We start from the raw sequence: 18,994 nt of genomic DNA, 5'->3' as shown, positions 1-18,994 counted from the left end.
AAGTTTGCTCTACGCGGTCTAAATTGGGACCCGGGTCTTCGCCTACCTTCTTATTCTGATAGACTTCTTCTTATTAATCTTCCTTCACTTTATAACCGTAGGCTTGTTTTTGGCATTCTCTTTCTCCATAAACTAGTCAACGGCGAAGTCATTTCTACTAATATACTAGATACGCTATATTTTTGTGTTCCCTCACGTCGGACCAGAAACTTTTTTCCTATTCACCTTAGTGGATGTCTGACTAACTACTCTCTTCATGAACCTTTTCGTGTTCTTTGTCAATCTTTTAACAACCTTTCTCACCTAATTTCTCCTCATCTTTCTGTCACTTCTCTTCGCGCTATACTTTTTAATCATCTACAGCGAAACCAATAATAAGATTCTGGACTTGGATTGGCTGCAACTCATCCCTGACCACATTGGCTGTGAATCGGGGCATAGCTGGCACCTTATGCAAATAAAACACCTCCACCGGGTCGGGGATGTTTAGTTGTGTATATTGCTAAGCTATCTTTTTCAATTAATTACTATCTGTCTTTAGCTTAAGCTTTTTCGTCGACTGCTGTGTTAGTTGACGTAAAAAAAAATAAATAAATAAATGTGGGACTAGGTTCCGATTCCGTTGAAATAAGTAGTCCCGTTTGATTTATATTTAGTTATATGGTAATAGGTTTTATTTTAAATTATAATTAGGTTTTAGTAATTATAAAAATGTTTGAATTGAATGGTAATTGTTTCGTCTTTAGGTTTTTACACGTCTTCGTCTTTAACACTTCTTTTTAATACCCGTCTTCTCGTCGTTTATACATCTTTTCAAAAAACGTCTTCTCGTCGTTGGCTCGTCTTAAAAAGTTCTTCCTCGTCTTCTCGTAGCGGCATTACCACATCGTCGTTTTCGTGGGTCGCTTGCCACCTCGTCTCATATGGATCGCTTGCCACACCATCGTTAAACAGCTGATTTGAGGTGGTCTGGCCATTCGGCGTTACCAGCCCAACCCCACATCCGGCCGTCCTGACTAAGCATTCGGCCCGAATGCGCCGTCGTCATCATCATCATAGTCTGTTGACCATGGCTTCATATATTCAGCACACGTTGACGTATTCTTTGGACCATCTGAACTTCCCATCTTTAGTACATCATATGAATTGTTTTGCTTTACTTTAACAACTTGGTATGGGCCCAAAAACTTTGGCTTCAATTTTAGGCCGGCGCCAAATTGTGTTCGCTTTATGGCGACTAGATCACCAACGTCGTAATGTTTGGCTGGTTTACGTCTCAAATTGTATGACTTCTTATTCTCGTTTTGCATCTTCAGGATCTGCGTCTTGGCTTTACATCGTAGTTCGTTGCGGTCGTTGTTAAATGTAGCTATGGTTTCATCATTAATTAGTTTTATTAGCTGATCGTCGTCTTTGGTTCGCATCTTTACTCCTATTAGCAGCTCGAAAGGTGTGGAATTAATACTTCTAGCATATGTGGAATTAATTGCTTGTTGGACTCTGGATACGTGTTTGTACCATTTAGTTGGATCGTCGATGCTGAGCTTAGATAGTACTGATATTATAGTTGCATTCAACCTCTCAACTTGACCGTTTACTCGGGGTAGACCAGTTGTCGTCTTCACCAATTTAATGTTTTCATCTCGGCCATACTGAATAAAGATATCTGCGGTGAAAGCAGCACCTCTATCCGAAATAATTGTTGAAGGATTACTGAAAATTGAACTCTGTGCAGACAGCTTTGCTATAACTTCGTTTGCAGTTGTCGACTTCGTCGGATAAAGCCAACAGAATTTAGTGAATGAGTCAATTACGGCTAGGATATGCTTATAATTCTTATGCGTCGAGTCAAGGGGACCCAAAAAATCTACATGATATGTGTGCAACGGGACGTCTTCTTTTTGCAGTGGATGTAGCAGACCCTCCTGCTTACCTCTTTTGCGATTACTCATGATACACGGTATACAGCAGTTTATGTATTTCTCGATTTTATCCTCGATGTTTGGTATATAATAATCCTTGCAAATCAACTCCTTAGTTTTTTTGATTGCGAAGTGACCTCTGTCATGTTCTCGGCTAATTATTTGTTTCTGCATACTGTTTGGTACTACAATTAATTCGACGTCATTTACAAGCTTGTACAAAATATCTGACTTTAAAAAATAGTTGTCATAGGACTGCTTTTTATCGGTAAGTACTTGCTTAATAGCTTTAAGTTGTTCGTCTTGCATTTGAGCTTGCTTCAGTCCGATACTCATACTATCTTCAGTTATTGTTAATATTGGATATCTACTCAGGGCGTCTACATGCTTCATACGTGTTCCAGGACGATGTTCAACTTTGAAATTATACTCTTGTAGAAATAAGACCCAACGTGCAACTCTTGTGCACAAACTTTGCTTATCAAGTGTCTTCGTAAAAGCATTGCAGTCAGTTATCAAACGAAAATTGATTCCTAAAAGGTAAACTCTAAACTTGTTCAAGGCCTCAATGACTGCTAGAACTTCCAGCTCATAACTCGAATACTTGCGCTGAGCATCTGTAGTCTTCTACTTTCTTAAATTGATATTGGCCATTCTGAGTCACAAACGATGTGTACTTCTTACTTGATTCGGCCACTGGTACGTGAAAAAATCCGTTTGTCAGATCTATTGTACTGAATACCTTTGCATCTTGGAGTCTATCAAGTTGGTCTTCAATAAGAGGCAGGGGAAAACGATCTTTTACAATTACCTTATTGATGCGTCTAAAATCAATACAAAGTCTCGGTGAGCCGTCACGCTTTTTGACAAGTACTACAGGACTTGTAAACTCTGAATTAGATTCTTCAATTATATCGTTGTTTATCCACTCTTCAATTTGTTCGTCGACTATTTTTGTTTCTTGAAATGGTAGTCTGCGCGGACGCGAAAATATTGGGGTTTCGGCATTTAATGTTATGTTCATCTCGATTTGGGTTGACTTTGTTTTAACCGGCTTATAGTTTTCAATTAATTCTCGCACTTCAATTTTTGCTTTTTCACCCGCAGCTTGATCTATATTTATTTCGTCATTATTCGCGATAGCTTCAATTTTCATTATATTCAGTTCCGAAATCTCGATCTCATTCTCGACATATTTACGCACTGTTAGACCATAACGATTAAAAATTAATTCAGCAAGAAGGCAAATCTGTTCACCAATGATTATTTTAATATCCATACACTTCATCGGAACAACATAAAAGTCAAGAACATAGTCATCATTATCGATTTTAATTGATTTTTCGAAATGTCCAATTGGTCTAATTTGATTCTCATCACGGTCACCGCCAAATCCAATCAGACTTACACTGCACGACAAAAGTTTTTGCTCACTTAGTTCTTTGAATAAGTCTTCGCGCATAACATTGAATTTGCTGCCTGTATCAAATAAAGCCGAACAATTTATATTCTCTATTAACACTGTTTTACTCGTAATTTTACTTTGACATTGTAGAGTATACGCATTCACTTTTTGTTCATCTTTTTGTTTAACTTGACTGCATTTATTGGCAATATGCCCAAATTGGTTACACTTAAAACATTTTCGACCTTTGTCTTTATTGCTGCAATCACTTGCTATATGGCCTTTTTGTCCACAACTATAACAGCTGACTTCTTTATTTTTTGATATTCCGTTACTTGCCATCTTTTTAACAAAAACACTGCGGTCGACAGCTTTGGATTTTTCACACATTGCTTCATAGCTTCTTAGTTTTGATTTAAAATTCTTTAAGTCATTTGCACCGTATAAAACCGATTTATTAGTTTCACGTTCATCTATTCCGTCGATTATATATTGAATTAGAGCTTGATCTTCGATTCTACCGCGCGATGCAATGTCTTTCATTTTATAAAAATATTCTTGCACATTTTCACTTTTGTTTCGCTTTCTTTCGCTCAGTTGTTTATGTAATTCTTTGCTCGATACGGTCTGCCTAAACTCGCTTAATAATGCATTTTTGAGTATTGACCAAGAATTAATACCTCTTTCACTGAAAACAAATAGCTTGGCATTGCCTCTTAGCGACTTTTTTGCAAAAACTAATTTTTGAAGGTCATTAAAGTCCATCAAAAGAGCCTGATCTTCGAATTCTGAAAGCCATTCCTCAATTCCAATTGAACTTGTTCCATCGAATGTTCTAATTGTGTCCTCTATGTCACGAAAATTCATACCAAAACGCATAGAAATGTCACCATAACGTTTTTCGTCTCCACTGTTTCTCTTACATCTTTGTGAATTCTCTTTCTCTTTCTGTTCAACGTTATCTTCAGCATCATTGTACACACTACTGAGAGCGGCACTTTCGTCACCCTCTTGGTCGTCAGATTCGTCGCTGCTTTCGTCGTTACGCTCTTCGTTTTCACAAAACAAACTGCGAAGTTCGTGGAATATATGTGACTGCAAATTCTCTACTTCGTGCCCTATACCGAGTATGTTACATATAGACACGAGATCACGTTCAGACAAGTTCTGTTCAACGTATTTTTTCTTGCTTTCGTATTGCGCGTCATTCTCATCGAAGCTGAATCCAGAAAATTCTCTTAACCGTTGCCGATTGGTTCTGTCTCCCTCTCGCTCATATACATATTTATGCAAAGCAGTAATGCTTGCTTTACTGGCACTAGCAATTTTAGCATTAATAAAATTTTTTAAACACGGCATTTTGTTTATGATGGGGGAAAAAAAATTGGGTTATTTTTTACAGCATTTATTGTTTTATATTCTATTAGTCACTTTTTCCTCTAACATCTTTATACTTTTTTCTTTTTTTTTCAGCAATCTTTTCACAGTTTTCTTTTCCTAATTCACTTTTCAGCATTCTCTTTTAACCGATCGCCGACGAGCGCCCAATTTTGTGGGACTAGGTTCCGATTCCGTTGAAATAAGTAGTCCCGTTTGATTTATATTTAGTTATATGGTAATAGGTTTTATTTTAAATTATAATTAGGTTTTAGTAATTATAAAAATGTTTGAATTGAATGGTTATTGTTTCGTCTTTAGGTTTTTACACGTCTTCGTCTTTAACACTTCTTTTTAATACCCGTCTTCTCGTCGTTTATACATCTTTTCAAAAAACGTCTTCTCGTCGTTGGCTCGTCTTAAAAAGTTCTTCCTCGTCTTCTCGTAGCGGCATTACCACATCGTCGTTTTCGTGGGTCGCTTGCCACCTCGTCTCATATGGATCGCTTGCCACACCGTCGTTAAACAGCTGATTTGAGGTGGTCTGGCCATTCGGCGTTACCAGCCCAACCCCACATAAATATTTCACCTACCTAGTGTATGTAGTCCGGTATTGATACTAGTTGATACCTGTTAGTTCTGTTTTACCAAAGCTCAAAAAACGCCGATATTTAGTGTTTTTTTTAACGCTTCTAGTTTAATAACGATTTAGGTAATTATTTAGATTTATAAAACATAGTACCAATAAAGAACATACTTTTCAGATAAAATAAAATATTCGATTGTTGAGAGCGCTTAGTATTCAGTTTTAAAGCTGAGATTTTTTGTAAAAGTTATCAGTTATTTCCATTTACTAAAAATGTCTCAATTTTGGGCGCGTCTAGCACCCATAAATCTCAACAGATTTCAAAAATTTTTTGGATTCATGTTGGAAATGAAGTGGCAGGCGGCCATAATCATAGCAATCGGGCAGTAGATAGTGATCGAGACAGAACGACACGCAGCGGCCGTACCTATCTGGTCGACTCACTCATTGGCAAATAAAGAAAAGCGTTGACTCAAAAAGCACTCGCAATCGTACTCTCGCCTCGATCACATCGCACACCCAAATTATCACTAAGGCCATTTAAATAATATAAAATATATGTATTCTTAACACAAAGAAACATTGTTAATAAAATAAGACTAAATAAGGAAATCACATCCTTTAATAATATTGAAATAAATAACCCGGGATAAAGTAAAATCCCACATTCATATTCTCCGAATATTTACTATCGATTGCATATATCATTTTTGCCAAACTCGATCATGAAAAAATTGATTTTTGCAACGCTATCCGAGCAGAGGCCCAACTGTGCAGCGTCCCATTCTTCATTAAATGTACAATAAAACTAAATATAATGAAGTAAGTAAGTCGCCTCGCCGACTTTCGACCACCAAATGTATGTTTGTTAAATTCCCATTATAGCGTGTGCTATCTCGCTCACCTTTAGAAAAACACACGAGAACTCTACCGCCGCCACTTGCCTACGGACCGCCAAATTTGGTCACTGTAGCTCTTATAGTCTCCGAGATCTACGTGTTTATATGGACAGACTAGACAGCTAGATCGACTTGGCTGTTTATCCTGATCAAGAATATATATACTTACTTGTATACTCACTTACTTATGGGGCCGGAAATGCCTTCTTTTGCCTGATATTACATTTTTACCCTATGGGTGCATGATATAAAAACGCAAAGTTGTTTAATCTTTAAACACCCATAGACAAAGACTAACGATTGTTTCATAAAAAAAACAGTTATTGCCAATTTATATGGTTATAAAAAATAAAATGTTTCAAATGCCTTTTTGCGATATGTAGTGCAGTAAGCCGTTTCACAAATTTATTAATCTTTTATTTTATTTCTTAGTGAATTATTTCGAAAATTACATTCAATCCGGACGAAATATGACAAGTTTTGCCTAATTTTTCATTAATATTATTAAACATAATAAAAACATGACGCGGTTGCGTCAACTGTTTTATTCGTTGAGCCCAATTATAGCATGGCATGTTGTATCATTAATTGAAATCAGGAAGCCGGCATAAACTTCGTAAATGAAATATTGAATGGAATATTTTGTTTTATATAATTGGGCTTAAACTATTGCATATGCAGCATAATTTGAAATTCCGCACAAGTTTATTCCTTTTCGAATCCTCATATATCCAGATTCACCCCATATTTCACCCCACCAGTTTTTTAATATCCAAAAATCTTTTCCGTAGCCTACTATCAGCATTGCATGATTTACAGAAGCAGAAGAACATGAGAGGTCATCGTAAATACCATGGCTAAAAATTAAAATAATATTTTATTATGATTAAGAATTTTTAAATAAGTCTGCTTTACTATAAAAATTAATACTAAAAACTAAAACCATTATGTAAATCGTTTATAAATACTTAAAATTCAATAGGTGCTATAATGCTAGTATTAAAGAAAATGCCATTATTAAAGAAAATTCAGCTGTCAGTATTTGAAGCACAGCTGAAAAATCGCTGCTTTGACATTAGTTTTGTAAGCACTGATGAAAATATAACTGCCTTACTTAAATCGTTATTGAAAAAATACACTAAATGTTGGCATTTTTTAACTTTGGTGGAATACAACTAACAAGGATCAACTAGTATCACAACCGGACTACATACACTACCTACCTAGGTGTTTATCTATCAGATGTACATATATGGCCCCAATATGCGGAGCTCTGCGACACCGATGCAGAAGCCATTAAACTAAGGTAACCTCGCCTAAAAAATGCGCTGCAAGGTATAAGGAAGAAGAAGAGCGCATGCGTATTCTCCTGTAGCTTCTTTACATTTAAATGATTGCGTAATGCTGTTTATAAATACTACGTGTTCACATATATGCCTTTCTACAATGTTAGATTGCTAATTACCTGCTTTGGAAAAACTAACAAGGCAGGTAAATGTTATTTAAGTTGATGAAAAATTGGTCCTAGTTGTAGGTTGGTCCTTTTTATTTTCGTTTACCAAATTGGATGTAAATATTAAGTTTTTTACCTAATTAATACAAAAAGGGCAATAGCGATTTTGCGTTCTACCTAGATAATTAAAAAAATATAATATAAAGTGCTAATTATTCCTCTCGTTTGCGACAGTTTATTTTTAACTTCATAAGTGTAATCACCTTAAATACTTATAAATTCTTAAATGAATAGTATTTGTCAATATAATTCAAAACAATTTTATTTATTAGTACATTAGTGGATATTCAGACTAGGAATGAGATTATACAAGCTCTCTCGGAAGCTAGGACTGAAAGTTTACTGTTTAATGATGGAAATACTTCAAGTAGTTTTTTGTAATAAAAACTAATATAATAAAATGACATCTTTAATAACAGGGATTAGTCAAGAGATCATTAAAAGGTTGGCTGTTACCTTGAATGTTAGAAATTTCAAGGAAAATGTAAATGATGAAAAATTTTTCGAATATACTTAAAAAACTGCTCATTTTTTGACTGAATTGTATCCGCAAAAAAAACTTACCTTAACGGTACATAGGATTTTGGCTCACGTAAAGGATTTAAAAGAATTTCAGTGTTATCCAATTGGAGAGCTATCCGGAGAAGCACAGGAATGTAAAAACAAGGACTACAAAAGGTTCAAATATACTAATACATTAAAAACTTCTCGTGTTAGACAAAATGAAGACCTTTTTAACATGCTGGCAGCCTCTTCGGACCCAGTTATTGCATCACTGAGACACATGTCATCACGAAAGGTTTTGGAAAATAGCAACTATAGTCCCGAAATGTTGAGTTTATTAGATTTTGATGTAAATATTGAAAATTATTTTGAAAACAAATCAGCCATCAATAGCAAATTTTCGAAATTAACCTAAAAATATTTAAAAATGTTGTATTTTTTCCTTATTGTAATTATGTTAGAAAATCAAAACAAAACATTGAAAAATGTTACAGTCATTTAAAATAATGACAAATTCCGTTTGTGATTGAAAAAACCTAGTTTCGCTCCATTTTTAGAGGAAAAACATGCTTGGAAATATTTTCTGACTTTGACCTTGAATATTGCAGCACCACGAACACCCAGCACTCTTGACAAACATTCATGAAGCTTAAGGTATTCTTTATCATAAGCTTTTAATTTAATATTTTTTAAATCGCTTTATCGGCTAGTAGTATTTGTGTGAAAATCTCCCAAGTGAGCCACCTAAAAAACCTTTTGCGTATTTTTGACTCAAAAGCACCTATTTCGATTTATATGAATAAAGGAAAAATTCATTTTGAACAGTTTTCTAAGATTTGAACTTGCACCAAAGTTAATAGCAGCAATACTTCGTTGCATGCTACTTTGAACACTTTTTTTCTTCTTACTCGCTGCTTTTATCAAGAATTTTGTTTAGCCTGGCGGTTAATTAGGCAAATATCTAAAAATAGTTTCTTTTCTTTTGTCTAAGCCGCGTAATTTCATAAGATATTAAGAAAAATCAAAATATTTGTATGTTCTGGATGTGATTATAAAAAGTCTTTTACCATATACTAATCTTTGATTCATAACGCATGGAATAAGAAAATAAAAAATCGTATTAAGTGTCAAGTTATCGCTAAAAAACGAAGATTTTTCATTACTCAAGGCATTTAAATGATATTTTTGACGTTTATACGCCGACAATGAATATTAAGCTAAAAGGCAAGGTCGGAAACGTCTCCTTCTGTGCGTTACAAACATCTGACGAATTTTATAATACTCTTGCAGAGGGAGTATCCCCATGATTCTAATATGATAGTTTTGGATATAAAACATCAGATGCCGAAATTTCATTCAGATCGTATAAATATAACACAAATTACAGTCAATATAAATCGGCTCTACTACATCATTGCTTCAAATCCACAGAGCAGCTGAGCACACGCATACACACACAGACGCAACGCTATGTAACTGTATGTGTATGAGTGCCAATCGCAGCATGCAGCATGGGGAAGAAGAAGAAAAATAAATGGAAATGATATTTGGAAGGCTTTGTCTGTGCGTTGATGAATTGATTGAAAAGAGTTTGGAACATGAAAAAATATTATGGCCAAGGACTGCAAGGGTATATAAACTTCGGCACAGCCAAAGTTAGCTACTTTGATTTTTTTTTCTAGATAAAAATAATTGGACTTTAGATGATTATCAAAACTTTTTGCATAAAAGACATACCTTGTGAAATGAATTAAGTGTTGACCGATTTGTATCGGAATTGGCCTTGTGACCGAGGCTGTAATACCTATGGTCAAACCACGAGGTCTTTAGGTTATGGTTACGCATCCTATGCCTCTTGATTATGATTGATATCAAAAATCTATTTACTCCAATTTTCACTTTTTTTGTGATTTTTAACATTGTAAATTTACCTTTTCCCTTTTTTTTATAGTGATGAAAGCAATTTTCTTCAATTACAAGGTATTCGCCGTTCAGTTAGTCAGAGAACGAAAAGAGGTATGCTCGTGTAGCTTATTTACATTTTATTTTATTTATTTATAGAAAAACAGTCCGTAATCAAAAACAAAACCATCTAATCAAAAATGTGTCAGTGGAGCAAACAGCAGCTTGGCTGCATTGATTCGTGGAAATCGCAAACACTACGAGATGTACATTTTGCAATCTACCTGAAATTTGTTACGGAAACATTGATAAAACGACAGCTTCGTACGTTCAAAGGTTTAAATTATAACAATGCTGAAAAGGCAGAACATGAGCAGGCAATCTCAAAGGAACAAATGCTTTATTGCGCGTCTGTGAGTTTCTTGACATCGGCGTCGGTGAGAAAGAGACAAAAAATGATTTGGCGGCAAAAATTGTTGACGCCATATCATTTGTCAGCACCGGAGACTCTGATGGGTCAAATGCAACAGTTCTGGAGCAGCGACTAGTTATACTGGAAAAAATTGAGAATGTGGATACAGCATACGTAGACGTCAAGCGTAAAATGTGCGAAAAGGAGACAAAGCTTATAAACAACAAACGGATACTGTCAGAGGCAGATAACAACCCAACTGCATACTCAGAGATAGACTTAACTAGTATGCACAATGAAATACTTATAGTTCAAAGGGAACTAGAACTTCTTCAAGCGGAAGAAGAAGCACTGGTAAGTAAGAAAAATGTTCTGAAAACCCAGGTCACACTAACAGATTGTTCTTCCCGCATGTCTAAACGATTTGAAACATCTGTGCAAAATGAGCGAACTTCAATGTGTGTTCGTTCGCAATCTGAAGAGTGTCAGAATAATTTGGATGAAACCAATAATCCGAGCATGTCAACAAGAGCCATGAATCAGATGCTGGCGCGGCAGAGCTTAAACAGTAAACACCTGGAGTTTGATGGTTCATTAGCGTTGAATTGGACACACTTTATCCAAGAGTTCAATGCTATGAGCAAAGAGACAATGCAGACAATGCAGCGAAAGACAAGCCTGCAAAATTGACAATTGTGAAAAGTTTCACAACCCATTACTGCACAAGAGACCCATACAAGTAAATCTAGCAGCCACCACAAACGTCACAGGATGCGTATCTGATTCACCAAAATCTGCAGTACTCAAAATGGTACCAATCACAGTACACGGCGAAAAAGGCTTGAAAGAAACTATCGCATTTTTGGATGACGGTAGTACATCCACAATCATGGAAATGAGCTTGGCAAGAGAAGTTGGCATAAAGGGTGACGCAAAACCATTTTGTTTTACTTGGACAGGTGGTGTCTACAGATATGAGGCAGATGCGGAATCGGCAACCATTAATATCAGTGGAAAAAACGGTCCGAAACATCAGCTAAATTGAGTTTGGTTAGTCAACGATCTAAAAATACCAACACAACAACTTGACTATAAGAAGCTAACAGAATTTGTATCAAAAAATATGGTAGACTACACGAAGTTACAGGATAGGCAACCCATGGTATTGATAGGACAACGCCATGCTAAATTAATTACCGCACGAGCCCTTATAGATGGCAATGAGCATCGGCCAATGTTATCTAAAACCAAATTAGGCTGGGTAGTACATGGACCAGCACAAACCAATCTACAAGCATCACATTTTACTTGCTGTCAAATAGAAGATGTATGTCTACAACAAATGATTAAGCAACAATTCAGTATTGAAAACTTCGGTGCCTGTACAATAAAGATCGACAAAACACGGTCTGTGGATGAGCGGTCAGCAATAGCAAAGGCCGAAAGCTCAATTAACAAAAAGGGTAATTTCTACGAAATTGGATTGCCATGGAAATCGGATGACATAAAACTACCGGAAAGCAAGTCAATGGCTTTTCAACGACTCAAATGTCTTGAGCGAAATCTTTTGAGAGACAAGGATACCGCAGAAGCATATAAGAACGAAATAACAAAACTTTTGGACAAAGGTTATGCGTTCCAATTAACAGACAAACGTTCTCAACTCTGTTATCTGCTGTTATCAACCCAAATAAGCCCGGCAAGGTTCGACTTGTATTCGACGCTGCGGCTACTTGCAACGGTACGTCCCTCAATAGCAACCTGCATACTGGCCCAGACAGGAATTTTGATACCATTTCGGCTACATGCGGTAGCAGTCGTAGCAGACATTCGCGAAATGTTCAATCAGGTGAGCATTACAGAATGTGATACTGTAGCACAATGTTTCTTATGGAGAGATCTTGACCAAAAAAGAGAGCCATCAATATTTCAAATGAAAGCAATGTTGTTTGGAACTACTTGCTCACCATTTTTGGCACAATTTGTTAAAAATTACAATGCTAGCAAATTTAAAGATGAACAACCCGACGCAGTAAAAGCTATATTGGAAAATCATTACGTAGATGATTATCTCGATTCCAAACCTAGTGCGTGTGTAGAAGTGTAGAATTCATCAACATCATTAACGCAATCACGAAAATACACTCAAAGGCTGGATTTGAATTGTGTCAATTTATATCAAACAGCGACGAAGTGATGCAATCCATTCCCAAAACTCTCAGAGCGAACAAGTCTACAGCAATGATAGGGGAAAAAATGGGGAAAAAGGGACGCAAAAGGCGACTTCTTCACGTACTCCACTACGGTAATGCATAAAGTTACATATGATCTGCTTTGTGGCAAAGTTACACCAACAAAGAGGAATGTATTGTCAGTAGAACATTCGCAATATGACCCATTGGGGCTCATGACACCAGTCACAATCAAAGGACGAATCCTTATGCGAGATGTATGGGAGTCTGGAATAGGCTGGGATGACCAAATCAAGGGAGATCTAATAAACAAATGGCGAAATTGGATAAAGGCATTAATATCAATTGAGGGCACCAAAATTCTAAGGTGTTATAGCTCTAATCTGAACAATGCCGACCGCGTTGAAAAGCACATATTTAATGACGCAAGTGCAAAAGCATATTCTTCAGTTGCCTAAATCAGATGCAGCTATGTTAAGGAGGATAAATGTCAATTTGATGTGGCACTAATTGCATCTAAGGCAAGGGTTTCTCCAATCAAACATATAACTATTCCGAAACTGGAAACGATGGCCGCCGTAGTGGTATGCCGTCTGGCTGAAATGATAAGCCACGAATTACAAATCAATATAGATCAACGTTATTTTTGGACTGATTCACGTACGGTTCTTACCTGGATTAACAGCGATAAACGTATGAACGTTTTTATATCGAATAGGTGAGATTTGAGAAAAATCGGTAAGATCAGAGTGTCGCTGACTATCAACAAATGAAAACATCGCTGACGTCATAACGCGTGACAACATATCAGAGCATAAACTTCATTGGTGGTTGACGGGACCCGAATTTTTTCAAAGACCAGAACATGGGATCTTCAAAAACCCATTATAGAAGAATTCGACCAAATAGGGGTCGTAATGGTACTTCAAGAAATGGAACATCCAATGGATATACTCATACAAAGAATTTCCGGATACAATAAATTGATTCGCAGTACTGCCTGGATTGGGAGATACATAAATAACTTAACGAAACGGTTAAAAGGTAATCGAAAATTGAATGAGTTAAGTGTCGGCGAAATTGAATGGGCGGAAACTGTCTGGTGGAAGGTTGTACAGCAACAGCTATTTCAGGACGATCTAATCAGCCTAAGGACCGGAAAGCCTTCTTCAAAATTGAGGTTGTCAAAATATTGTGTATACCTGGATGACAATGGCATAATGCGAGTGGATAGCAGAATAGAACGTGCAAAAGAGGTATCGACATATACCAAAAGACCAGTTGTTCTCGATGGCAAACATATGTTTACTCGGATGCTGATCAATAAAATTCATGTCGACGCACAACATGTCGGAACACAGGTAGTAGTACATCAGTTCAGGAAGGCATACTGGATGCCAAAATTAAATAGGATCATCAGAACGACGATGAATGCTTGTGTTTGGTGTAAACGCAAAAAGGCAAAACCACAAACACCAAAAATGGGATTTCTGCCCGAAGAAAGGTTTTTCACCCACAAAAAACCATTTACAGCAACAGGCGTCGATTACTTCTGTCCATTTTACACCAAAGCAGAAAGAGGAACTCGAGTCTCAAAACACCTCCGCAAACGGTACGGAGTAATATTCACATGTCTGACTACTAGAGCAATCAACGTGGAGATAGCCCACTCCCTAGACACCGATTCTTGCATAATGGCAGTTCGTAGAATGATGGCTCGACGTGAACCTATACATTTGTATATATGATTTATCTAGTCAGATAATGGCACAAATTTTCGCGGAGCAGCACGAGAGTTACAAGAAGCCCTAGAGGACCTGGATGAGTGTGCCGTGAAAGAGTACATGGCAAGTATTAAAATAATTTGGAATTTCATTCCAGCAAGGCTGCTGAGAGCGACTAGTAGGCTGTTTTAAACGTGCAATTGAAGCAATTTTAACAGTAAACGCAAATCCCAGCGATGAAATGTTGCAAACAATTTTTATGGAGGCAGAATATCTGGTCAACAGCAGACCATATATACTGGAATCTGATGACCCCGTCGACCAACTTGGTCTGTGTCCAAACGATATTTGTATCCCGCAAAGCTGCATACTCCATGGCCCAGGCAACTTTACTTCCAATACGATGGAAAAACGAGCTTGGAGATTCTCGCAGTACCAGATAGACTCTTTCTGGAAACGTTTCATTGAAGAATATCTTCCCACACTTATACATCGGGAGAAATGGCATAAAGATGTGCCAAACTTGGAGGTCGACGACATAGTTGTTATGAAAGACAACACCCAACAATATACGGCCACACTCGAAAAAAGACCACGCCGAATAAGAACATTGTAAAAGCATACTGTTTAGAAAAATCAAAATAACGTTTATAAGCGTCTAAAATATAATTAACAAAGCTTATGATAAAGAATACCTCAAGCTTCAAAATGAATGCTGGGTGTTTGCGAAAATATTTCCAAGCAAGTTTTTCCTTTAAAAATGGAGAAACCCATCAATCACAAACGGAATTTTTCATTGTTTTAAATGACTATGTATCATTTTTTAATGTTTTTATTATATTTTCTAAAATAATTACAATAAGGAAAAACAACAAATTTTTTAAATTTTTTTAGGTTAATTTTGAAAATTTGCTATTGATGGCTGATTTGTTTTCAAAATAATTTTCAATATTTACATCAAAATCTAATAAACTCAACATTTCGTTGCTATTTTCCAAATCCTTTCGTGATCGCACGTGTCTCAGTGATGCAATAAGTGGGTCCGAAGAGGCTGCCAGCATGTTAAAAAGGACTTCATTTTGTCTAACACGAGAAGTTTTGAATATATTAGTGTATCTGAACCTTTTGTAGTCCTTTTTCACTTCTGTGCTTCTTTGGATATTCTATTAAATCCTTTCCGTGAGCCAAAATCCTATCTACCGTTGGGGTAATTTTTTTTTGCGGATACACTTCAGTCAAAAGTTGAGCAGTCTTTGAAGTAAATTCGGCAAATTTTCCACCTCTTATTATTTCTTTGCAATTGAATGTTATACATTCAAGATAACAATCAACCTTTTAATGAACTCTTGACTAAAACCTGTTATTTAAGATGTCATTTGATGATTGAACTTCTTCCTTTTACGAATTTCGTACAGTCCTCAAGCCAAACTTCATTTTTTCACGAAATGTGGTAGAAATCTCTCACTTGCGGTCCATTTTCGCCTTAAGTTAGAGTGTGTATATTTGATTTTTACCTTAAGCTCCGTACTAGAGTTTTCGAATGAAATGACCATCTCCTTCAGCAAACCCATTTCAAAATCATTTGGGTTTTCACAGTCATGGAAAACTTCAAAAATCCTTTCATTCTTTTACAACATTTTTGCACTAATAAAAATAAACTGTCTTGAATTATATTGACAAATACTATTCAGTTATGAAGCTAAATATAAACTGTCGCCAACTAGAGAAATATTCAGCGCTTTATTATATTTTTTGAATTATCTAGGTAGAACGCAAAATCGGTATTACACTTTTTATACCCTTGCAGAGGGTTTTATAAAATTGGTCAGATGTTTGTAAGGCACAGAAGGAGACGTTTCCAACGCCATAAAGTGTATATATTCTTGATCACCATGGAAGCTGAGTTGATATAGCCATGACCGTCTGTCCGTCTGTGCGTATGCGTTTTACTCAGCCGTCTTAAGAGCTATCGGGCTGGAATTTTTTTTTTTTATTATTTTTATTAGCCGGGAAAAATAAAGTATGAAACCCATCAGGATCGGACCACTATAGCATATAGCTCTAGAAGAACTAGAAGAAACATTTTCATAAAAATCGGAGTATGCTATGAAATTTACATATGTGATAATATTGGATATGAAACCCCAAATCCCAAAATTTGAATGTGATCGGATAAATATATATTACAAGTTACAATCAATATAATAATCGGCTCTGCTCCCAGCTCTGCCGGTAGCGCTGCTTGCTGTCTACTCCCTTCAGTACCAAATGTCGCCGGGGACAAAATCGCCGCAAATTCCGAGCCACTGACGTCGGCAGAAAAAAATTCTGCCAGCGCATTTCATGCTGAGGTTAGCCGAAGGCACCCGAACGAGCTAATGTCGTCATTGTACATATATAAATATATTTCTCATTAGAAAAAAAAAAAAATTGGAAGTAAAGCATGATGATTTTTGTCTACGCCACTTCACTTCGTTCGTCAGTGCATTGTTGTTATTGTTTTTTCCAACTTCTGCGCGCGTCGCTTTGTAACTTTCGTTTCTTTGTTCATTCGCGATTGAATTTCGCAGTAGCACAGTACTAAAGTACTGCAGTAATGAAGGTAAGTGTTATTTAAATATTATGAAGTTTTTATTCCCTAATCAATTTTGTCCTTTTCAGAATCCATCCAAAATTCGACAAGTAAATTAAGCAAAACTATCAAAAACGTAAGAAAATGTAAATATAAATATGTATTTAAATTTAATTTAATATGTTAAAGAATAGAAATAAAGAAATTAAAATAAATATGCTATTAAATAAAAACTAATGCATGTTAAAAAAACACATCAAATCAAGTTTTTATTTATTTTTGGGAAAATGTGGGGATATTCCATCGACAATGTCGCCGCAAATTCGATTGTAAATCCGAGCTATAATTTCGATGGGACATTGCGTCGACATGTCGCCGCTAATTCTATTGAAAAAACCACCACTATTTTGCTGGGACATTCCGGCGAAATGTCGCCGCAAGTTCCGTTGAACATTCTTCGTCTTCGTCTTCAGCGGAATTTCCGTCGACATGTCGCCGAAAATTCGATAGAATGTCCGAGACGCTAGGACACACAATGCTAAATGCCGCCGCAAATTTGTATGGCATGTCCCCTGAATGTCCGAGGCGACATCTGAGAAATCGCCTCGGATTTTCAGAGGAATTTGCGGCGACCGGTACTGAAGGGCTACGTCTTTCGTCATCAACAGAGTACATGCATACACACACAGACGCAACGCTACATAAACTGTATGTGTAGGCGTGCGTTGCTTTGCTTTGGAAATGAGGGAAGAAGAACAAATTGTAAAATAGAGAGTAAAATTGTTTTGTTTGTATATTGCTGAATTGAGTTGCAGAAAACAAACATGTAAAATTATTATTACCAAGGACTGCAAGGGTATATAAACTTCGGCATAGCCGATGTTAGCTTCTTTGACATTTTTTTATTAATTAGGTAATAATTAATATTTATATCCAATTAGGTAAACGGAAATAAAAAGGACCAACCTGCAACTAGGACCAATTTTTCATCAACTTAAATAACATTTACCTGCCTTGTCAGTTTTTCCAAAGCAGGTAAATAGCAATCTAACATTGTAGAAAGGCATATACAGTAGAATCCTGTTAAACCGACTCCGTCCGGCTAAAGCGACTAAAGTTTGATGATGGTTGGTCCCCATACAAACATATATGAAAGGGCCTCCGGTTAGTACGTCTCCGCTTATAGCGACGAACTGCCTCTAGCGACGATATTTTTCACAGCTCAACCGGTTATAACGACGTTTCGAGAAAAAATATAGCCAAATAATCAAAAGTTAAACAAATTTTATGCATCAAACGACGTTATTAAAATGGGTGTATGTATTTGTCAGTGATCTTTTGTGCCTCTTATTTTTAGCTGTCGCCTTAGCAACGCAGCAATAATTCTAAAAAAACGAGAGCCAAAGTACAATGTCGACGTCAAACGAATCTTCACCAAGTGCAGCTTATGAAATTTTTGTTTTGATTAAAAATATAACTTGTTATTTAGAAATATATTACAAACATCACAACCACAATAAATAAAAAAAAAAGGTTTTTTTCTTTTGTCTAGGCCGCGTAATATCAAAAAATATTAAGAAAAATCAAAATATTTGTGTGTTCTGGATGTGATTATAAAAAGTCTTTTACCTTATACCAATCTTTGATTCATAACGCATGGAATCTATATAAAAATGAAGCCCGTTTTCCTTGGTCACGGCAACACGTGTGTATGTCTGGACCGATTTCACTAATTCTTTTTTTGTGTTTTTTGTTATTATAAGGAGAAGGTTCTTACGGAAAAAAATATTAAGAAAATCTTCGCGAGCGCGAATAAAATGGGTTTTTATAACGGCTTTCCGTGTATCGACCGCAGTATGCGGGGGCAATTACATGTCAACCACGTTGTAGGAAATTCAATCATTCCTGTTTTAGTTACAAACGAAAAGTTACTAATGAAATGATGCCTCCTAAAATAGCGAATTTGGGTCTTGTACTCACAACGCA

General features: G+C 36.3%; 1 protein-coding gene across 2 annotated transcripts in view; it reads right to left on the bottom strand.

Moving 5' to 3' along the window:
• Positions 1 to 18,994, bottom strand: part of LOC6652564 (procathepsin L) — a 227,003-nt gene that overhangs the window by 9,471 nt on the left and 198,538 nt on the right. Inside the window, exon 5 of one of the 2 annotated variants that reach the window (XM_047013029.1) lies at positions 6,948 to 7,046. In XM_047013029.1, coding sequence (XP_046868985.1) covers positions 6,948 to 7,046 — 99 coding nt within the window. Of the gene's footprint in view, positions 1 to 6,572; positions 7,047 to 18,994 lie in introns of those variants that run through there. The other variant, XM_023181257.2, reaches the window with a different exon arrangement.

Source organism: Drosophila willistoni, unplaced genomic scaffold (assembly GCF_018902025.1).
Source record: "Drosophila willistoni isolate 14030-0811.24 unplaced genomic scaffold, UCI_dwil_1.1 Seg531, whole genome shotgun sequence".
NCBI classification, from domain to species: domain Eukaryota; kingdom Metazoa; phylum Arthropoda; class Insecta; order Diptera; family Drosophilidae; genus Drosophila; species Drosophila willistoni.
This window is presented reverse-complemented; position numbering and strand designations above follow the sequence as displayed.